This window comes from Nestor notabilis, unplaced genomic scaffold (assembly GCF_000696875.1).
Source record: "Nestor notabilis isolate BGI_N333 unplaced genomic scaffold, ASM69687v1 scaffold23093, whole genome shotgun sequence".
In the NCBI taxonomy this organism is placed as follows: Eukaryota; Metazoa; Chordata; class Aves; order Psittaciformes; family Psittacidae; genus Nestor; species Nestor notabilis.
The window spans coordinates 31673-54900 of record NW_009923022.1 but is presented as its reverse complement, the minus strand read 5'-3'; the positions used below and the strand labels follow the sequence as shown (position 1 = coordinate 54900).

The following is a 23228-nucleotide window of genomic DNA, read 5'->3' as shown; positions in this document are numbered from 1 at the left end:
ACATAGCTGAGTGTGTATTTATCCATGTGTATGTATGCCTGTATAATACATGTGTGTGTAGTCCAGCTTGTAAAATTGAGTTGTCGTTAGCCATTTATCAGCTTTAGAATTTTGTCTTTGCTTCCAGATGTGGTTGTAAGTTGTAGGACAGTACTTCACCTGTGGATATCTGCATTTGCAACAGTTGACTGTACTAGTGCTATTGAACTGCTTTTCTGTCTTCCTAATGACAATGCAGATCACCATCTCCCTTCCCCTCTCCTAATCCCCTATTTATTTTTTTTTATTTCTTTCTTTTTTTTTTTTTTTGTTTTTGTTTAACCTGTGTCTTGGAAACAATTTCCCAGTAAGTTCTAATCATGTTTATGTTTTGCTTCCAGTAGGAATTGGAACTGAAATTATTCATCCGCTTCTCCGAGCCTTTTGAAAAGTGACTAAATGCAACTGAGTCAGATTGTCTGTGGGAATGAAGTGGCTGGGAGAATCCAAGAACATGGTGGTGAATGGCAGGAGAAGTGGAAACAGGTCGTCTAATGACCATGCGCAGAATCAGACCAAATTGCAGCATGCAGGAAAGGAGAATCCGAAGACGGGCAAAAATGGAGTTGAGAGAAGATCAGGCAGATGTACGTGCATATTTATGCAGCTTAGTGCTGTATGTGATTCATCTATCAATTTGCAAGTCAAGCTTCTGTCTTGTCTTAATTCATGAAGGAGGTCTGCATTCAGTGTGTAGCTATCATCAGAAGTATTAATTATGTTTGTATCTGCTGGGTGTGTTAAGTTGCTTCAGAAATGCAGATCTTTTCAGTTTTAAAGTTAAGTGAGAATAGGTAGATGTACATCAATTTTGAACTGGTGTAAGTATAAAATACGTGATTGGCAATAAGTGAGAACAAGTGTGATTGGAGGTTGTGCAGAGAAGCTGTGGCTGCCCTGTCCCTGCCAGTGTTCAAGGCCCGGTTGAATGGGGCCTGGAGCAGCCTGGTCTAGTAGAAGGTGTCCCTGCCCATGGCAGGGGGTTGGAACTGGATGAACTTTAAGGTCCCTTCCAACCCAAAACATTCTAGGGTTCTACGATAACATAAATTGAATTACTAACCCATCTTTTAATGAATGCACAGGTAGAAGTAAACCCTGTTTTGAATGAAGTCACATATATCAGTGGTCATTATGAAATGGTTTTAAGGAACATAGATTATTATTTTTGCTGTTGGTCTGGGATGAAGGACTGATTACAAATTCAGAGCAAGTCCTTTATTCAGATTTTGGGGAAATAATTTTTGACATTTTTGTGACTTGATCACATTTATAGGTCAGAAATTTTAGAGGCAGGTGTGACTGAACTTTGTGGTCTGGAAAGATGCTTGTAGTTGGGGAGGGGAAAAGAAAAGGAAAGCGGTTAAAGACACCCGTAAAATATATTCTTAAGTACTTTCTCCACTGGCTGCTACATAAATGAACAAGAGTGAAAAATTAACTGTGGTTCTGGGTCTTCAGTTATTTTGTCATCTTCCTTAATTGTTCTATATTTTTTGTCTCCTACCTGTGGCTGTCTGTCCCTGAGAGTGGTTGGGCTTTATAATGTTTTTTAAATGATACCTAATTTAAGTTCTCTTATTTGCAGGTAGCGGTGCTTCAGGATTTGAGGGTCAAAGTCGTTATGTGCCTTCCTCTGGAATGTCTGCCAAGGAACTGTGTGAAAACGATGACCTAGCAACTAGTTTGGTTCTTGATCCCTATTTAGGTTTTCAGACACACAAAATGAATACTAGGTAACTTGTCTTTATTTTTCTAGAAAAGAATTGCTCATCTTTGTTGATGTAATCAGAGCAAAACTATCGAATTTCTTGCATGTTTCTGACGGTCTGAAAAAATGGCAATTTGTGAGTAGCTTCTGCCTTTAAAATTGTGTTGCATGTGAGACTGGATCTTGGAGCTCTGTGGCAGTGTTCATTTTTAACACTATCGCAGGTCTTTCTATTAGCCTGTGTGTATCTATGGTGTACAACAGGTTCTTAATAGACACTGTTTCCTGCCTTAAATGGTTAACTAATCCTGAGTTTTAAACTATTAGTCATTTGAATTATTTCAAAGACAGAAGTCAGTGTTTGGGGACTTTTCTGTTTATTTCATCTGCCTGGGTGCATTTCTCCTTCCCCTCTTACTCTTATGATATCAGAAGAAAGATACAGTTCCTGAACATCAAGTGCTCAGTTCTTGCTGAAGTTCTTGCTACTCAGAAATGTCTGTATAAGGTGAATTAATTTGCACACTGGGAACTTGCTTACCGGAGTTGCACACAGTTTTGCACTGTTACGCACCTCTCTGAGTACTTCTGATCTAAAGTCAGTGCGGTCTTAGGGGTCAGTTGCTGCATTTCTCTTTTACAGGCATACCACATATTGTAAGTATATTCTAGAGATCTCTATTACGTTTTTGTTTACATAAAAGATCTGCGTTGCTAGCTTAATGGCGAAGTTACATAGAAATTTTAAGTTTCTAAGGACAGTAATCATGTGCTTATTATTGTGCAATAAAAAGACCTAGAGTTTCCAGGCAGCACATCATGGAAAACAGGCTGCTCAGTCCTTCAAACTGTTGCTATGGCTATTTTTAAACAGCAGCTTACCTGTGCAGCATGGTCAGATAACCAGAGTATCAGTTAAGTAGTTTTTTTGTATGTATGTAACGAGCTGATTGATTCAGAAATGACTGCTAGATTAATCTGTTGTCACATAACATAAATGGTTGCTCGTATTACCTGACAGCATGAGTTGCACATGAAATTGCAACAGTGCGGTCCTAATAACTGCAAAGACTTACTCCAAAGAAATGTGTCTTTTTCACTGGAGAGTACTGCATCCATCTGCAAGAGGAATGCTTGAGTTCTTCCTGTTCCCTCTGTACTATTGGTTACAATAGCACATTGTGCCCAACAGGGTCTAGGTAGATGATGGTATTACAGTTCGGTTCACAGTGTCTTTGTATTTCCAGCAGTTAATCAAACTAAATATATATGCCCAAAAGACTCTTTTGTTTTGTTGCATGAATGGTAGTCTATAGGTAGTTAATTCTTAACTACATAGGGAGTTAATTCTTAACTACATAGGGAGTTAATTCTTAACTCTTTCTGCTAAGGAAATGATGTATTCAGTGTTTAATAGCTGGAGAAACTATTCTCAGAAATGTTTTCTGCTGATATGTTTTCGACACCTAAAATACTTTTTTAATTACTAATTTGAATCAAAAGACTAGACAAAGGCTGTCATCATGTATTTCTTCCTTTCTCAGACTTGGAGAACAGTTGCAGGCAGTCTTCAAGGACATCAATAATCTTGGAATGCTATAGGAAGTGCTTAGGTGGGGCTTATGACTTCCACCAGAAACACATCTTCTTGCCTCTTTCATAATGTCCTGTTGAGAGAGTTTCTGTTGTTGCTATGAATTAAAGTAAAGGCATCAGCATAGTTCTTGTTCATCTTTTTGGTACAGTGATGACATCTGCTTGTTACTGTCGCTGTGATGCTTAGATCATCTTCTTTCCTACAGTAAGCTGTAGTCTTTCTAGAGCTCCTGAGATGTATTGTTCTTGTATGGCTTGGAGGGAAGGTGGGAGGAAAATCAAATATGAAAAACTAGACTGTTTTCAAAGTATCAGAGCTAGTATCAAATACATGATTGTAGCAGAAATTTACAGTTTATTTGGTCATCTTCTCCTTCAGTGTGTTAAAGTCATGTTAGTTATGTAGTTTGTATATTGAGGTGCACTTAGAATAAAACAGCCTTTTATGATGGCAAGCAAATATTTCCTGTTCCCTTGTGATTTGTTTGAAGATGTACTGTGGACTATGTGACTGCCACTATTCTGCTTTGCTATTTGTATTTTTGCAACTAGCAGCCCAGGGTAGGTTGGTGACCACTTACCAACATTGCACTTAACCTTACCTCTGGAAGCCAAGTTACTTAATAATGCAAAAATACAATCTCCTATATAAGGACTTTCTGTATTCATTCATTCATTTAGTCGAAGAGTTTGTAAAGACTTCTTGGTTTGGCCAGAGTATATTGATGGGGTGGGGGGAGGTGGGGGGGATAATTTTGAGTAAAATATATAGATTATTGTTGGAATGTCTTTGTTTTCCATTGTCTTTATACCAAATAAGTGATCTTACAGTAGAGTGGTGACAAGAATATGATTGTTAATTTTTTCCATGGACCATAATTCCTGAATGCCCTTCATCTTGGGAGTTGGGCTATTAGCTTTGCAAACTGTCAAATTAGTAATGTCTGAACCACCTGAAAACTAGTTCTCAAAAGATTACAATGAGCTCCCCCAATAAGTTTGTCCATTATTCCTCTGAAATACTTTCTTGTCACTCAGGGATTTGATGGACAGCGTAACATGTAGCTCTAGAAATGTCTTCAGTGGCTTTACCCAAAAGTAACTTAAAATCCTCTTGGATTTCCAAGAGAAAGAGGATTGTTTTCAAAACTTCTGGTCCTCTTTAGAGTCGCTGTGGTCATTCTTTCATCAAATTGGTAGCTCTTACCTCAACAAAATAGCAGGTTAGCAGTTAACACAAAACTTCATATATTAGTAAGTATAATCTTGTCAAGTACAGCTGTTCTAAAAGGTTTTGTTCCTTCTTGTACAAATCCTGTCATATCACACTTCTTTGGGGTTTTTATTTGTTTGCTTGTTTGGGTTTTGTTTGTTTGTAGGGCTTTGTTTGTTTGTGGTATTTTTGTGTGTGTGACAAAGACTATCCTGGCTCTTAAGATCTACTTAGTCTTGCATGCCTGTCTTTTTTGTAAAAACAAAACTGATTTTGCAAGCTATTACTTTCTGGGTTGAAGGTTGTCTAACATGAGAGATTAAAACTGACACTTGTAAAAGTAAAGTGAATTCTTGCTTATCTTACCATCTTTTATTCTCAGATGCTTTTCCCTAGCCTGAGTGCTGAATCTTGAAGTTGCATGCCTTAATGTCTAATCCATTCTTTACTGTTGTACATACAAATGTGTTAGTATTTAAAACTTAAGCCAGAGTCATGATCATACAGATGCAGTTACCAGTCACTGTCCTTTCCTGGTTCCCTAAAGCACCAGCATCATGCTGGGAAATACTGAGAGCAGTTCCAGTGTCTTTCAAAGTGATGTAGGATGTCACATGCTTTGTAGTCTGCTTTAGGATTTAAGCTTGGTGTGTGGTGCAGGTGGTTTTGTCTGATAACATGAGACTTCAGGACCAAATATGAAGTGTTTGGGGATGATGTATGGGAAGCTGCTTACTCTCAACATGGCACCAAGAGCAATTGCTGGCTTCGGTGTGAACAGTCAGTTGTTCCTGAACTTGACATGGACATCACTCTTTGTCCCTTAGAGTCACCACTGAGCAATAAGGACAAAAAAGGCAAAGCAGTTCCTTATCACTTGCATTTGTGGGTCTGTGCTGAAGCATTTCTGTGCCTCTTAGCTCATTTCAATACAGTAATAAAAGGGCTCAGTATTTATCTTGAACAGGGTTTGGAGGTAGAACAAGCTATGTGGCTTCTGCTAAATAAGGTTACATGACTGTATGGTTCAACTTCAGTGACATGGTGCTGTGGAGATACTGGATTAGAGGTACACAGCTCTTAAGTAGTGACACCCTATTTCAGAATGAAGCTGTTACTGAGGTCTGAAGAATGTATCTGTGTACTTTCCAAAATCACTTTGACTTCTGTCTAAAATCTGCTTTTCTTTTTTTTCCTATTTTTATTTTTGCTGATAACTTAAGTCAGTAACATCCTTCAGCTTGTTCCTGGTTGTCTTCCTTCGCTGTGTATAATCATACACAGTGTTTACATTGTAACTAACTATTTCACTGCTGCTGAATGTTTTGGATTTAAAAATAAACAAAAATATCACAACCAGCACCACACACAACCCCCCCATACCAACACCCACCACCTTACTTCTACACATTTTTTCTAGTTGCACCTTTAACTTCTATAAAAAGTGTTGTATGTCCAAAAGATGGAGTCACTTGCATCCAGTAGTCATGGTAACTGCTAAATTAAATTTACCATGTGGAGTATCAGAATAGGAGTGGGGTGTGTGTGGTTTTTCTGTATGCCCCATATTTATTTAAAGACAGCATTTATTTGCTAGCCATATCAAGGAGAGTGAAATTATGTGGTTGTTAGAATTCTCTTCTAGGCAGTACTGGAGTTTTGACCACACTGATGCGTGTGTAGTTTCAGTTCAAGAAATTTAAATAACGTGGATTACTTTTGTCATTAAAAATGCTGGTTTGAACTTTGGCTTTTAAAGAACAAGGAGTTTTTACAGATCCCAGCATTGGATATTAAACACAGAACAACTTGATTTTTATATAACTAGCTTTTAATTAAAATGCTCATACTGCTACTGCAGGGTTGGGGGGGTGGGGGAAGCCAAAATGTATGTTAACTAAATAAATGGTTTCTACTTAGTATAAGTAGATGATTTTTACCTGTTGTTTTGCTGTTTTGGATGCTGAACAGCCTTGCAGTTCTAGCTTTTGTGCTGAATCTCTGATACTAGATGAACAGTAACTTGCTGTCTTTCCATAGCCTCTTACATAAAAATATCATCCAGACAAAGTGCCTGCTAAGAGACTAATGGGATGCTGTGTTTTGATAAATTCACTCTTCTTGATGTTCCCTATTCAGAAGTTGAAAAATAGGTTTAGAAGCATAACTCTTTTATGACCCACCAATACAGTATGTGGAGTTCCATAGCAGAACTCTCACAGGATCAATTTATCCTTTTTATTCAAACTCACTGCTCTCAGTGACTGAGACTGAGCAAGGTACTGTGCTTCTGAACTTACCAGAAACTCTCCTTTAACTTCCTTTATAGGCAAGCATCTCACTGACCTTTGGCTTTATACCTTGGAGTTTCAAGAGTCTTTAAGTATTCCTGAGGTAAGAGAAACTTAGAGAGGTTTGCTTCCCCAAGCTGCTTTCCTACGTCTTCCTTATTCAGACCACCTCAGTTTGCCCTTAACTGGAATAAGATCATCATGTAGCTGATTTTGAAATTGCAATAGCAGTTGCTTTTTTGGATCTTGTTGACTAGGGAAAAATAAGTATTTCCTGGAGAAGTGCGAAAAGTTTCTGTTCTGCAGCTTGTCAGGAAGAAGGTGTATTATTATTTCTTTAAAGATACTGTGATAGCGGAGTTTTTCATTCTTGGCTTACTTTTAAAAACAGACTGTTTTGCAGCAGGTTCCATGTTCTGTGAGACTTGTTCCCTGAAGCTGTTTGTAGGGTGGCTCGATGAGTCTCTGTGTGTAAGCAGATTCAAACACCAGAGTGTCTGATTCAGTTTCCGTGAGGGATTCTAATATAAGAATTTGTTCATAGGAGCAGACCAGAAGTCTGGATAAACAGTTCTGATTTTAATTGACTCTCTATTTATAGAGACTGGATTGTCTGTTCTGTTTTAATGGTTTTCTTGTGTTCTGTCTATGGGTCTATTTCTCTTTTTAGAACTGATCTCGTATTTTACTGATACTTAAAAGCCAGCTTCTTTTGCCTGGTCTATTTGTATAAATGTAGCTGTGGGGTATTCTCAGGCTTTCTTCGTTGTGGTGCTCAAAAACAGTTCTGTAGATTCTTCCAGCAGATACATAGATGTTTTTTTTCCTGTTTGGTTTTTTTTTTTTTTTTTTTTTTGACAGGTGTAATTGAGGAAGCCCTTTAATACCAAAATAATAGTATTTCTCAAAACCAATTAGCTTTTTGGTAGACAGTGCTGGGAAAGACTAACAAATAAACTGTTTCATAATACTTCTGGGAGAAGTGAAGTATTTATCAGTAGACCCTCAAATTCTCAAGGAACACTACTTCTAGGCTTTCTTGGCATATTGGCTTCTTCAGTATCTCAGATCAGGAGGTACATCTTAAAGTATACGTGGAGTTACACCTGTCAAAGAACTGAAGCTTTCATGAGGAGTCTGGGTTACATACAAGGTTTATATGCTCTCAGTGCAGTTTATATGTGCTGTCGAGCTGTGAAGAGCTCACTAACTCAGGCTCACTGTTCCAAGTGTCATTCTGTCTCCCGGATGTGAGAATCCTTGAAATGTAACGCTTCATGAAGTTGGTTCCTGGCATCTTTCCATTTACTTGTGGACACTTCTTGCTTAGATTCCTGTTTATCTTTTCTCATTAGCTCTGTCTTGTCACCATGTAAAAAATATTAACAGAGTGTTTTGGTAGAGGTGCTGGAGGAGGTCCTTGATACTAAGGTGCCAGGGGTCATGTTCTTTGAAGGAAAAGGAAAAAAAACCACAACCAAACAAGAAAACCCCTACACCCCAAAAAGCCCCCCAGACCAGTTCTTGTTTCAAGTTTCAAATGTAGCATTCATCTGACTTTTTGATGTCTGGGGGCTTTTACAGTCTTCACCCCCTTCCTGTTTCCACCCTTCTTTTTGGCCCTTTCAAGACTTGGACATAAACTAACTATTCTGCTTCTCAGGAATGATGTTACATGAGTTTCTGCTAGGCATTTAAAGGAATTCCACCACCAGTGTGGAATACCTGAGATGAGGCCATAGAAACACCAGCTGAATGTGATCCACGGAGGTATGTGACTTTTAAAGGGTTGGGCCAGGTTCTGAGCCACCAAAGGTAGCTATTCAGGTAGTCATCTAGTCAGCCTCTGAGAATGGTACGTTGCGAAAGACCTGAAACATGAGCATCACTTTGGGGCTATAAGATGGGCTTCTAAATCTAGAAAATACAGGGTGTTGAGTCTTTTGCTGTAGGTCTTTAGAGCGACTGTTTAAACTTAGCATCTGCTCTGCTTTTTATTTTTGCTTTCTTTTTCTGCTGGTGGTTGAGTTGCGAATCTTTAGCTAGCCTAGACCAAGCTTCTTGATGATAAACAAGAATGATTATGTCTATCAGCACACACGTTGCTCGTCTCAGGTGGTAATGCCATTTTGGATGTGATAGGTTTTCTACCTATCTTTTTTTCCTGGAGGTCACTTAGCTAGAAAAAGGAGTGTATTTCAACATATAGTGTAAAATGCAAGGGAAAGGGCAACCATTCGTTTAACCAAGCAAGAACAGACATAGCTGAAGACAAATTTTAGCTGTAAATTCTGTGGGGTTTTGTCCTTTTAATGTTTGTAGATAAAGGTGTAAACAAAATGTTGACCTGTCTTGTTAGTGCACATTGGTGTACTTTGTACTTCTCATGATGTCAGAACAGTTGGGTCCTTTTTGGGAAAATTGTTTCTGATTGAAACTGAAAATGAGGGCGAATCTTATTCTGAAACTAGTCAGGTTCAATTCAGGCTATATCATTTAAATTCTTTTAATGTCTGAGGAACCTCTGTGAGTATGACTGTCAAATCTGGGAGAAATCTTTCTGGTTTCGGGAGAATTGGGAGATCATCATCTTTTATGTGACTAGGAAGTCAAGGGAGACTTTCCTGTGCTACAGAACAAAACCAGTAATGATTGTGTCATCTGTAGTCTGAAGGGAGTTTTCTTCCATGATGAAGTCTCAGCAACTTGTTAAGACAGCTGGCTTTTGGGTGTTTTAAGTATACTCTTTAATAAAGAATTTGATTTGAAACTTAGTTGCACAGTACATAGCTACAATGCTATGTGGGCATCTGTTTCTTGACTGGCTCTTGCTATATTGTTAAATGTTATCCCACCCAGAACTACTTACTGTATCTTCTTCTCTGAAAGTTCACAGGTTTATGCTGATAATTTTTGCCATATTCAAAAAGATTGCTTAGTCATTATACTACAAGGAAGTTTTCCAGGTGGAGAATGCAGAGACGTGTAAAAGCAGTAGCATGGAACACTGATAAAATACACTGCTGCTGGAAGTGATACTGCTATTAGGAGGCCTTTATTGTATCAGGAGCATAAATACCACATTTTATTTCTAATGATGGAAATTAAATCATCATAATTATTAGTTATTTCTGATTAAACTCTTTACTACTTTACAAGGTGAAATAGAATTAGAACGTGCAACATTTAAGCTATGTTGTTTCCTTCATACAAGTTGCATAGAAGCAGCAAATTCTTGGTCATCTGAAAATAAGTTACTTGCAGCAGTCAGCATTCTGAGATGAGGATAAGCCAGGTGAATGGTAATTTGAAATACAGGGTATCAGTGAGGGAGTTGATGAAGCTTCTTTCCAATAACTTAAAGAATTTATTTCCCCTTGTTTACTTTGGTCATCAAATGCAGACTTCATTTGGTAAGTAAGAGGAAATCAGCACGGTGATGCACTTCAAGCAAAAAGTAACGGGACTCAATCTTACAGATTTAATCAAAAGCTGGTAGCTTGTGTAACATTTTTGTCATATGCTGTGTAAGCAAAGGACAAGAGTTGTAAAAGGAGTGACAGAAAACTTTCTCATGACCCTAGAAAATTTTTATCTTTTTGAAGCATCCCCTGGGGTGTGTCATACACTCAAAAGTATATGCAACCCACCTCCACCCCAGAGCAGAGTATATATGGGTGTGTGCTCAGCAAAGGCAATTTATAGAGCTTTGGCATAATTTCCAATTAAATTCTGCTTTCTTTTGATGGTTTTTCATCTCAAAACTGGAGATCCTGCTGCTTGCAGCCGTGTAGGTTTTTTCTCTAACCATTTTTTTCCTGTTGAATAATATTTGTTCTTAAATCTCAAGCTTTAGGAAGAAAGCAGAATTCTCTGCTAATGTGCAGGAGTTTATTTACATATCTACCCATGCTTTTCAGCTACCTTTTTCCTGTAGCAAATATTTTTGGGGAAAAATCTTATGATAGCACTGACTTGTGGAACTTTAGTCTTCCATAGATGTAGTATCTATACTGTGTGTTATTTATCAATACTCGTGTAGTTGTTAAGAGGTGTCCTTTATGAATGCAAATGTTATGTTTGCATTCCACATAAACCCATAGAGTGGATTTGTCAATATAATAAGGCTTTGGCTGGGGCAAAAGTTGATATGAAATTGTTCTTCAAGATATTTCCTTTTTTTTTTGTTTTTGTTTTGAGATCTTTTTAATCTTTCAGTTGAACTGTCTTAATTATTGTTAATTAAAAAAAATAAAAATATATTGTAGCATGTAAGGTTTTAGAGGGCTTAAATTTCAAATCACATACACCCAACCCAGCTGCGAAAGCCATAACTGTGCACGGATTCTTTGATACACTGTTAACTAGGAAACTTAAAGCACCCAGTTTATTTGCTGATTCTTTTTGCGTATGCATTTTTAATGATAGTAAATTTATTAGGAATGACAGTAACACTTCCATTGTACTAGTTCTTTAGCTGCTTCGTTCCATATAATAGGCATTGAAAGCAGTGAAATATTATTCTATGCAGGTTAATCTTGCCAGATATTTGTTCTGTAAATAAATTGTGCTTCTCAGCAGAACAGAGGGTTTTAACATCCCAAGTTGTATGCTTGGCTTTACCTTACCTCTCCCATTGCCTCAGGAAACAAGGGCCTGTGATTTGAGTATGTAATAGTCAGTTTCTTTATGCTTAGGAGTTAAATGTTTTTATGGCTAGCAAAAGAACTCTGTGTTGCAAGTAACTGTGAGGAGGAATTGAGAATCAATGTCAGTGGACTGGAATAGCTTTATTCTTTATTTCAGATTTCGACCTATTAAAGGAAGGCAAGAAGAACTAAAAGAGGTGATTGAACGTTTTAAGAAAGATGAGCACTTAGAAAAAGCCTTCAAGTCCTTGACGTCAGGTGACTGGGCCCGGCACTATTTTCTTAACAAGAACAAAATGCAGGAAAGGTTGTTCAAGGAACATGTAGGTGTATTTGTAATTAATGTGCTTTTTCAGATGGTTGAAAGGCTAAGAAAATGTAAAAATTTCTAGGAATGTAGCAGTAGTGAAGTAATTCACTGCTGTATGATATGTTTCTTTTGTTTGATTGCTTTTTAACAGAATCTTCCTTTGTTTTTTAAAACCCAGCAAGCTCCCTGCCCCCGTCTTTCTTTCTATTTTTATTTTTTTTTTTTTTAGTTACCTTACCTTGTGCTTATAATCATGGAGAAAGGACAACATATTTAAAACACATTTGCCTCTTTTGCTGTTGACATAAGTCATACGCGGAAGAGAGAAGACCTTCTGGGAGACAAGGGGTTTCTAGGACCTTTCATTCTTTGAAAGTTGTATTTTTGCCCCCTTTTCTGTTTGTTCTGTGGCTTGTTGGCTTGGGTGGTTTTTTTTTTTTTTTTTTTTTTGTTTTTTTTTTTTTTTTTTTTTTTTTTTTTTTTTTTTTTTTAACCTGTAGCTATCATAAATCAAATTTTATGGCAAAGGTAAAGGAAAATGGAGAAGCCTTTTTACCTCAGAATGCCTCAGATGTTTTGGCTGTTGGGGCTTTATGGGAGAGTGTTGTTTTTCCTTCACTTCCCATGCCCCAGATCCTTTTGTATATAGTATATATTGGTTGTTGATTCTCAAAGTTGTGAGGTAGTTTTTTTTTTGTTTGTTTTTTTGTTTTTTTTTTTTTTTTACGTAAAAAAACCCCAACTTCTTCAGGAGTGAGCGCATTGTTTTCAGATACAACCAAAAGGAATTTTGCTTACTTTAAAGTGCATCAAATCTAGTAGTGTAGAAAAAATTAGGCAGCAAATTCTGCTTTCCCAAATTTATTTTTGAGTAATATAACTAACTAAAAAGAATTTATCCAGTGATCCCTGTATTCGGTATTTAGATTTATCATGGTAAGTAATATGTTTTTCAGAACTGGAAAGAATGAAATTGGATGCTGTAGATTGTTAGGTCTCAGTAGTTCTTAAAGATCTAAAGAGAAGAATTCTTAAATACAGCTACTTAGTAACTTTAAGAAGAAGTTACCCATTTTTGTTGGTTCGGATAGTTTTGTGTCATTTGAGGCATCTTTAATTTTATTTTTTTTTTTAACTCTTTGGATAGTCATGTTATCCATGTGAGAATTCCTGCAAGTCAGTCTTAAGAAACAAGATTAACATGTATTGCTAAAATTTATAATCAGAAATGCACTTAAGCAAAGAACATCCCATTGCAATATCTATTTTTGGGGTGGGGGGTGTTTGTGCAGTTCACTGACTTTCTTTTTTCTACATGTCTTTGTTTTGCTTGTAACAGAAAAGTACGTGTTTTCTTCCATTGCAGGTGTTTATTTATTTACGAATGTTTGCTACCGATAGTGGGTTTGAGATACTGCCTTGTAATCGGTATTCTTCTGAGCAAAATGGAGCCAAAATTGTTGCAACAAAAGAATGGTAAGAAATACAGTTTGCTTGTTGCATTCTATTTCTGTCAATTTATTTTGAGAGAGTCTAAAAAAGAAATTGAAAAGTATGATGTAGAATTAAAACAGCAACCAATGGAATACAAGGGTTTGTATTTTTACTTAGAAATTAAATTTGGTGTCTGTTTTTGCTAAGTACTTAATAAATGTTTCTGTAAGACATTCATTTGTATATTTGGACATAACCATACAGTTTTCAGTATACAAGCGGGTTTTTTTAATCTTGTTTTCAGTCAGATAATTGAGTTGTTTGCCTCCTGTGAGAAACACAACCGTGTCAAGACGCACATTTTATCATATTTGTTATACAACAGATAATTGTAGGGGAAATTAGTTTTCCACCTTTGTGAAACTGAGGGGTGTTATTTTGATTGTGCAAGATAAATCTCTCCTGGAAACACAAAGTCGGAACCCGAGTGTATGTCCCCATCTCATTTTGACACATCTGAGTTCCATTATAAGCATGTCTGTGGCAGCACCAGCAGATCCTGGGGAAATGCAGATTATTTTAAAATAAACTTTCCACTTCCTTCCCCCTCTCCTCCCTCCCATAATTTATATTTGTTTTGCTTTGTTGCAGTACATACTCATAACAGCACACTTGAGATGATGATATGCTATTTTATGCAGGCTAGGATTGGCTAGACATTATGCTGGCAGCATACCAAGTAAGCATGCTGTTACTGTGGGGCTACAGCCTCTACATGTGGGAGAGTAAGCTTTAAGAAAGTTGAGGCCAGTTTCTAGCTCTTCATGACTGTAGCTGGAAGTTCCACAATCATGACATAATCAGTATTTTGGGGGTTGGGTGAATTCTCCCCATGGCTGATTCTTTGGGGTGGAAGCTAAAAATTTTGGGGTCTGCTAAGAATGAATTAACTTTACATGCTTTAAATCTTGAGTGGCCTGAAAGTGCACAAGACAGGTGAACTGATTCTTAACCTTGGCAATACCTGTGAAACTTCAAAACTAGTAAGATTGCTCAGCTCTCTCATACGGGAGAATTTTGCACTTAAAAGGCTTGGCTTCTAGTTTGTGTCCTTCATGCGTATTTAGTATCTGCATATTCATCTCTGTCAGAGTAATTGGCCAAAATTTGGAATGGCCACTCTAAAGATCAGCAGAAACAATGCTTTTGCAAGGTAAAGGAAATTGCTTCTTCCTAGGCGGAGTATTCAGTGCCTCTGATCTGCTATGTATATGATGGCAGATTGGCTGTCCACACATGAAGGCATCATGCTTTTGTTGGTGTTGTGTCCCACCCTCCATCCCCCAGTGGTCTATTTCAGGGACCAGTTTGATGCTGTAGAACCACTCATGAAAAGAGATACCTTGCATGAATTCTGGCCTTTTTTTTTTTTTTTTTTTTTTTTTTTTGAGTCAGTACTGGGTCTTTTTTAAGAAGCTGTGGAGTTCTAAGCATCTTTGCTATGCTGTGTTTTCCTGGCTAGTGGAAGAAGTGTAGGAAATGCAAACAAGAGCAGCTGGAGGAAGTGTCTTAAGTGCTGATGGGGAGGGAGTGTGCACAAATGAAAAATCTTGCTTTTGGTTTGAACAACTGTAGAAGCTGAAGTAATCAACTCCTGCAATTTCTTGCTTACAGTCTCAGGAAATTGTGGATACAATGGTAGTAATGTCTGTCAGAATTGATGTAATTGATTCTGTATAGCAGCATAAAAACATATACTTAATTTCAGATAAGTCTGTTTAGCCTAATATCCTGCCTCTAACTGAGCTAAAGCATGAGGTTTATAGCGTTTGAGAAATGGTTTACAAAACACTTCCTGTTATTGACAACTTTTCTTCTTGGGAAATTACTTTGCAATTTTGGCATATGCATTCTTACATCTGCTACTCTTTTTACACTAAAGGAAACGAAATGATAAAATAGAATTACTTGTGGGCTGTATTGCTGAACTATCAGAAATGGAAGAAAACATGCTGTTGAGACATGGGGAAAATGACTTCAGTGTCATGTATTCAACACGGAAAAACTGTGCACAGCTGTGGCTTGGTCCTGCAGCATTTATCAATCATGGTGAGTAATAAGTATAGGAAGTATGTTAATGGACATAAGCATTTCTGCTTAGAAGTGTTGGTGAGCTTAGAGACCTTAGAGAAAAGGTCTGAATCTGGCATACTGGGTTTACTGTAGGACAAAATCCTCTTAAGATTTTCCCAAAGCAAAGCTGTGGGGAGCTTGGAGAAGGCTCTAGGAAGTGATGCCTTCTTACTTCACAGAGACTTTGGAACTGGCAGCTGAATTAGTAGAGTATATTGTGGGTTACCTTGAATTCTTTGTAAACTCAGTCAGCAGTAACGTATTTCTTAGGTGAACTTACGCCTTTAACCTTTTGCACAGAAGCTTAATTGATTCTGTTGCTTTTGTATGCTGAAGGAAAAGAGGTAGGATTTAAGATAAATCCTATTACCTTAAAGAGGAAGGAATCTGAACATTTGTGATAGCACAGGAAAGAGCTCAGAAACCAAATCTTTCTATGTATAGCTCTGTGCAATACTAATGTAACTCCCAGTATGTAGTTGAGATTCTATAGTTATTGAAGTCAGAGTGAATCCTTACTTTAGATATCTACAACTATTCATGTTTCAGGTCTTATCAACAGTTAATTGACTTTATCTTTTGGACCTTTTTCAGATTGCAGACCTAACTGTAAGGTAAGTAAGAAATTAAAATAAATCACCCACATTTTTTCTCTTTATCACTGCACCTTCCTCCCCCCTCCCCAACTGTTTCACTGTTTTTTGTTTCTTACTCAGATACTGTTCAACCAGAATGATAACCTTTTTTCTTTTTTCTTTTTTTTTCTTTTCCCCCCTGTTATCTCCTTCCCCAGTTTGTCTCAACGGGCAGGGATACAGCATGTGTGAAAGCTCTAAGAGATATTGAACCTGGAGAAGAAATCTCTTGTTACTATGGAGATGGGTTTTTTGGAGAAAATAACGAATACTGCGAATGCTACACCTGTGAAAGGTACGCACTGATGTAAATAAGTTTCAAATGGAATTGAGCTTATTCGTGACATATTTTATGAAAGTCCTTGGTTATGAGTACTCAGATTTTTTTTACACATTATAATTGTTCTTTGCTACTTCTTCTAATGACTTTTTTTTTTTTTTTTTTTAAATGTTGTTAGTGAATGGTCACATTTCTTAGAACTCCTGCATTCTGTTTTTCTTTTGATTCTTTGTTCTGGAGATAGCCCAAAATAAGAATAACAAAAAAAAATAAAAAGGAGGAAGTGTAGATTGTTAAAAATATTTGTGGTGAATAAAGTAGAATTGGAAAGAAAACAGTTGTAGCTTCTATGAGACCATTAGCAGCTGACCTTTAACTTTTGCTCTTCTTTTTTTTTTTTCCACTTGAAAAAGCAAATTTCATTAGCATTTTCTATGTTGACCTGAAGTTCTTTTCTGCTAGGAATGAGCAAAGTAGTTTTCATCTTGTGCTATTAGAACCTGGGGGGTTGTGTATTCATAAAGATCTACTGGTTTGGTCAGCAGTTGCCTATATCTGCCCATCACACAATAGCAGCAAAGTTGTTGTTACATTTGTTTTCAACCTGTTCTGTCCGAACCTAGTTTCTTAACAAAATCAGTTGAAAGAATTTCATGGTTGGTTTTTGCCATGTTGAAACTTCTGCTTACTCAGCATGGAGTCTCAACATTTGTGAGAACTTCACTTAGTTCCAAGAAGAACTGCACAGAATGTGTTACTGTTTGACCTAACTGTAGAGAGGAAAAAAAAAAAAGAAAAAATAGTAATCATCTTGAGAAATGACGTAGTGCACATATGTATAAATAGTCTAACAATCCTACCTTCGTGTTTACTGCATTATTCTTGCAATTCAAGAAAAGGGAGAACTTTCTGGTGTGGACCTCCAAGCTCATATGATGTTGATCATTTGAAGTGAAGGGTACAGTCTCAGACTTTATTTAGAGAGCTGCTAGCAAAAATGTACTTCAGTCCTAGGAGCTGTTGCACACCATGATTGTTGTTTTCTTGTTACTTGGAGTGATATGTTTCTTTTTGCTCAAATTCTGTTGATTTTAATGTAATATGGACATACTTTCAGGAAAAAAAACATTTTATGTCTGAACAGTTTCACTAACTTGTCATTTTTGTATTTTAAGTACATGAAAATGTTGTATTTTAAAGGTAGCATTTGCGTAATTCTAACTTTAGGAATCTGCTTTTCAGTCACAAAGCTGTGGTACAGCAATCAGAAATGAAAGATTTGAATTTAGGAGAGTTGAGCAAGGAAAAATGAGTTCTTACCAGCGCTGATGAGGCAACTGTCACTTTGTACACCACCAAAAAAACCATCTTGAAGTGACTCAATTTTGACTATGCTGTAAAGGGTGATAATTTGTAATGTTAAAATGCCTGACTTCTAAGAATCTGTAGGGTATGTTTGGGAGCTTTAGGAAGGTTGGCACTGTACGTTTTTAATAATTTTTTTCCCCCTCTGTTTTCAAGCCTCCATAAGTCATCACCAAGAAAATTTGCATATCTTTACATGTGTGCATGTAGTCTTTTTAGGTGAGCCTGCTGATGATGCTGGCTGAGACAACTGGGCACCAAAGACAATATGTCAGAAGACAGTTGTGGTTGTTTATAGCACCATTATATTCTGAAGTGGCTGTTGCTTATGCTAAGTTCAGTTTAGTATCTTAAGCTGCCTGTAATTTGTAGAATCCAAATTAACACTGAATGTTCCATATCAAACAAATACTGGTTAATGTAAGAACAAGTGTTGTCAGCATAATAATTAACCTTGTGGAGCCTAAGATCCTGCCTGATGCACTTTTGGTTAAATTTGATAGATTTTTCTTCCAGTAGAACACACTGGAATCCAAACTGAAATTGTCTTCAGTAATTCTGCAAAGTGCAAGCATACCAGATTGTTAAAGAGTATCAAAGAATTCCTGGTAGTAGTAGTTGAAGTGCAAGTACAGGAATTCTTAATCTTAATCCTATTATGTAATTACTTAAAAAAAAAAAAAGTTCTAGGTTTGCTCAGCCATTTCATTTTCATTGTAAATACATACTGGTGTCTTTCAGTTAGGAAGGAGCACAGAAGTATGTGATAATATTATTCTATATTCTGTACTTTCCAACTCTTGCTGATGCAGTGACAAGCATTGTAACTGAAGCTGATTTTTTTTTTTTTTTACTATCCTTACGTAATTAGGAAAAATTTCAGTTGTTTGCTAATTTAAGTAGCCTTTTGAACGGCCGTGTTTTCATTTTCACCTGCGTAATTTGGCTATGAAACAATACTTAGCCATAAAGCAAGGGAAACCTACTTTTGCAATTTTTCTTCTTGCAAGAAATAAATTAAAGGTCTTTCTACACATATTACTAAAATAAGTATATCAATATCTTACTAAGCCTACAAAATGCTAATAAATTCAGTATTCAGTGGTTATTGGTATTTTTTTACGCAAATATACTTGGGATTCAAACTATTGTATATGAAACAAAATTCTAAGCTTATATTAAGGTTATTAATACATCGCGTCCTCTTTTTCTTTGTAGACGTGGAACTGGTGCTTTTAAATCAAGAGTAGGATTGCCAGCACCTACTCCTGTGATTAATAGCAAATATGGACTGAGAGAAACAGATAAACGATTGAACAGACTTAAAAAGTTGGGTGACAGCAGCAAAAATTCAGACAGCCAGTCTGTCAGCTCTAACACTGATGCAGACACCACTCAGGAAAAAGCTAATGCAAGTAAGTAAGGGAAAAATCTTAGAATGCCAGATTAAAGGTTTCATAAAAACATTTAAAACTTTCACCATGATGGAATTCCTCTCTTAGTTTTGAGATGAATCTCAGATATTGGTCTTTAGAACCATGATTTATTCAGGAATCCAAAGGCAATTTAAATAGCAAATTTGTGTTTCTCCTGAAGTGTTTAAAGAACAATATGTGATATGTTCTTGGTTTTTATTTATATCAAAAGCAAATATTGTCTTATTTCTAAATATGTCAGTTAAAGTTCTAGCAATATTGTATGTGTTTTGAAATGTGGTAAGCTGACATGTAGTAGTATGGTTTAGGAAAGAAAACTTACATAGCTTGAGTAACCTGCATTCTGTAGGAAAAGTTTTTAAAAAAATTCTCTTAGTAGAGCTTATTAAACATATAGTTTCCTTTAGAGATCATTTAAATTGGGTAGCTATTTCCTCTACAAATCCAGGACTGATAGTTCAGGTACCTATTCTGAAGTGAAAGTACACAGTAATCTCAGAAGAAATTGTTGGAAGGGTTTTTGTTTGTGATATTCCTGAGAGACTTCTCTTTATGGAGTAGTGAGTATCGTTTATTTACTTTCCCCCCTTCCCCACTCCCACCACCTTTGGTACAGGTAAAATACAAATAACTTTGACTTAAGTAGAAAATAAGTGTGGAGCCACATGAAATATGATTCCATGTGGCTCCTGTTTGCTTCTGTGATACTAAAAAACAAACAAACAAACACAAAAAAACAACCCAACAATTAACACTTCTCCCCTCTCTTCTCCCCTTTCGCCCCCTCCCTCTTATGATCTCTAATTACAAAGCTTTAGAGTTATAGCTTTGCTTGGGCAGACAAAACCCCCTTGCTTACCAGAGTAGGTGACAGACAACTGGATACTTGAAATGGAAACCATTACAGTAGTTAAGGTTTTGGGGTTTATTTTCCTCCTCCTGTAGGAAAAAATCTGGGGTTAACGCTGGAGCATGCTGATCATCAGATGTTGGTGGAATAATACTTGATAAGAATGCAGATAATGTGAGACAGGTTGTTTTTTAAAAAATTGGTAGAAGAAGAATTTCAGTAAAAACAAAACTTAGTCTATGGGGGGCAGTGAGGAAAGTGTACCTACAACATGGATCTTCTCTTGGAACTTTTGACTTGTTTGCCAATTCCTTTCATGTCTGAGCTACAAGTTAAGCAGTCTTGCTCCTAACTGTGTACCGTCTAGCCTGTTTCACAGGTTTTGAAGAAGTGTTTAAAATAAGTAACTACAGTATTTGAGAGCAGGAAACTCAGGATAGAGCAATGTCATAACAAAACTTCTTTTCTTTTGCAGCTAACAGAAAATCTTCAATTGGCGTCAAAAAGAACAGCAAAAATAGAACATTGAGACAGTCTATATCAAGAATTCCAGCATCATCAAATTCTACCTCATCTAAACTAACTCATATAAATAATTCCAGGGTACCAAAGAGACTGAAAAAGCCTGCAAAGCCTTTACTTTCAAAGATAAAGTTGAGAAATCAGTGCAAAAGGCCAGAGCAAAAGAATGCTTCTAGAAAGCTCGAAATGGGAAATTTAGTTCTCAAAGAGCCTAAAGTAGTTTTGTACAAAAACTTGCCCATTAAAAAGGATAAAGAATTGGAGGGACCAGTCAAAGTTGCAGTCTCTAGTGGCTGCTTAACAAGGCATGCAGCAAGAGAACATAAACTGAATTCTGTGAAAGGTGCTCATGAGCATGGTGATATACCACCCTGCACATACATAACAAGGAGGTCAGTGAGAACGAGGATGAATTTGAAGGAGACCTCTGACATAAAGCTTGAACCAAATATGTTGGATAGCTATAAGAATAACTTGACCGGAACGCAGTCGGATGTTTTAGAGCAGCAGTCTCGTGTGCTAAATGAAAATGACCTGGCTCATGGACCATCACATAAAGGGGAGATTAGGTGCCAGAAAAATGATGCAGGCATGACAAAAAAGAAATCTCGACAAGGAAAACTTGTGAAACCGTCTGCAAAACTAGAAGAAACTGATACTATGCACAATATACCTGTGAAAGATGAAGTACCAGATTTGATTAGTTCTCATTCAGAACTCGGAGAGAGGAATAATGTGGCGGACACACCTGTAGGCTACAAAGACTGTGTCCCAGGGTCTGGTGGCTGCTCTGTTGTAACATCTGACAATTTTAAAGCAAAAGACAGCTTTAGAACTGCAAAAAGTAAAAAGAAAAGACGAATCACGAGGTATGATGCACAACTTATCCTTGAAAATAGCTCTGGGATCCCTAAACTGACTCTTCGTAGGCGCCATGATAGCAGCAGCAAGGCAAATGATCAAGAAAATGATGGAATGAATTCTTCAAAAATAAGCATCAAATTAAGTAAAGACCACGAAAAAGACAATAATTTATATGTAGCAAAGTTAAATAATGGGTTTAACTCAGGATCAGGCAATAGTTCAACAAAATTAAAAATACAGCTGAAACGAGAGGAAGAAAACATAGGGACGTACCCTGAGGACCTTCATGAAAATGGTGTGTGTTGTAGTGAAACTCTCTCCCTTTTGGAGTCAAGAATGGAAGTAGATGATTATGGTCACTATGAAGAGGAAACAGCAGATGAATCTTCATCAGAAGAGGATGATGAAGAGGAAGATGACTATGATGATGAGTTTGATGACTTTATTCCTCTTCCTCCAGCGAAGAGATTAAGGCTTATTGTTGGCAAGGATTCAATAGATATTGATATTTCTTCCAGGAGGAGAGAGGATCAGTCTTTAAGGCTCAATGCATAAGCTTATAGGTCTTAAACTGACCTGGATGTCCTTTTTATAAAAAAAGAATAAAAATCTAAAAAAGGCAAACAAAAATCCCAAAACAAAAAAACACAACAAAAAAAAGACAAAACAAACAAAAAAACCCCACAACAAAAATTCCATTTGATTATTCCTCAGCTGAAGAACTTTCTGAAAAACTTAGTGGCAGCACTTCTCTATTGTTTATTCACCTATCAACGTAATATTGTAGAAAGTGTACAGCATACTGACTCTTCTTAAGTCTGATTTGTGCAGATTTTTATTGTACTTTTTAATAGCCTTCTTATGTGCAATTCTGAGTTAGAGATAATGCTCTGTTGTAAAATAAAGGCTCAAGCAAAGTTAAGAAATTGCATCAAATCTTTCCATGCAGGACAATGAAAATACAGTGTGGCTACGTAATTATTTTTGATCGGCAAGAGCATTAGTTTGCTCTTACAATATTTGACTAAACAATTAAAAAAATCATAGTAGCAGCATATTAAGGTTTTCTAGTATATGTTTATATCACCAGCAGTTATCTACAGCTTTTCGTTTTATTTGCTAGATGTTTTTTTTCCCCCTTGGAGTTTGTCAGTTTTAACACTGTATGCTGTCCCAGACGTACTGTTTGTGGCCTTTGTTATAGTAGCAAACCGTTGGTTGGAAGTCAAATTGATTTCTTTTTTTTAAAAAAAAAAAAAAAAAAAAGGGGGAAAAAGTGGGAAAAAAAGAAGAAAAAAAAAAGAAAAGATGTTGACAATTTGCTGACTTTTTAGTACATTATATGTACGAGGGTAGCAGTATGCAGAATAAAAGTTTGGATATGGTGTATTTATTGCTTGTTATGTAAATTAAACACCTTGTATTTAACACTTTTCAATACTTTTAGATAAAATTGTTCTTTGCAAGAATGATTGGTGCTTATTTTTTCAAGAATTTGCTGTGAAATAATGTGATTACAATGGGCAACATTTATCCAATGAACTGCAGCTATCCTAAATTGGTTCTTCATATTTTTCTGTTGCACTTGTAAAATGCTACAAGGAATTTAAAGAAAATCTATTCACTTTAACTTATGATAGTTTTATGAAATTAAAAACAACTAAGTCACAGCTTTTGTTCTGTGGTAACCTATAAATTGTTTGTCTTTTAAGAACCAGTTGTAAAAGACTGAAAAAATATGTATATGTTGTAAATATTTGTGTGTTGTGAGAAATTTTGTCATAAGAAATTGAGATAACTTGCCAGAAGGGTTTTTAAGTTTAGAAATACATCCATGCCAATAAAATAGGAAACTGTAAACCTAGTTTTAAACTCTGCATGAGTTGGAGTTCTTTGCTCA

At 36.5% G+C, this 23228-nt stretch overlaps 1 protein-coding gene across 2 annotated transcripts; it reads left to right on the top strand.

Moving 5' to 3' along the window:
• Positions 1-466: 466 nt before the first annotated feature.
• SUV420H1 (suppressor of variegation 4-20 homolog 1 (Drosophila)) lies at positions 467-21925 on the top strand. Of its 2 annotated transcripts, XM_010011898.1 has the most exons (10): positions 467-626; positions 1628-1775; positions 11657-11822; positions 13176-13285; positions 15186-15352; positions 15971-15990; positions 16170-16306; positions 18875-19071; positions 20310-20312; positions 20418-21925. In XM_010011898.1, exons 1-10 carry the CDS (start codon positions 467-469, stop codon positions 21881-21883), a joined length of 2574 nt encoding a protein of 857 aa, XP_010010200.1. In that variant the 3' UTR covers positions 21884-21925. The 2 variants fall into 2 exon arrangements, with proteins under 2 accessions (XP_010010200.1, XP_010010201.1); XM_010011899.1 differs by lacking the exon at positions 20310-20312.
• Positions 21926-23228: the final 1303 nt, after the last annotated feature.

Coding starts and splice junctions, on each gene's coding strand:
- SUV420H1 (XM_010011898.1), top strand. CDS start 467: ATGAAGTGGCTGGGAGAATCCAAGAACATGGTGGTGAATGGCAGGAGA. Junction 11,823..13,175: donor AAAGGTTGTTCAAGGAACAT/GTAGGTGTATTT, acceptor CTTCCATTGCAG/GTGTTTATTTATTTACGAAT. Junction 15,353..15,970: donor TGCAGCATTTATCAATCATG/GTGAGTAATAAG, acceptor GACCTTTTTCAG/ATTGCAGACCTAACTGTAAG.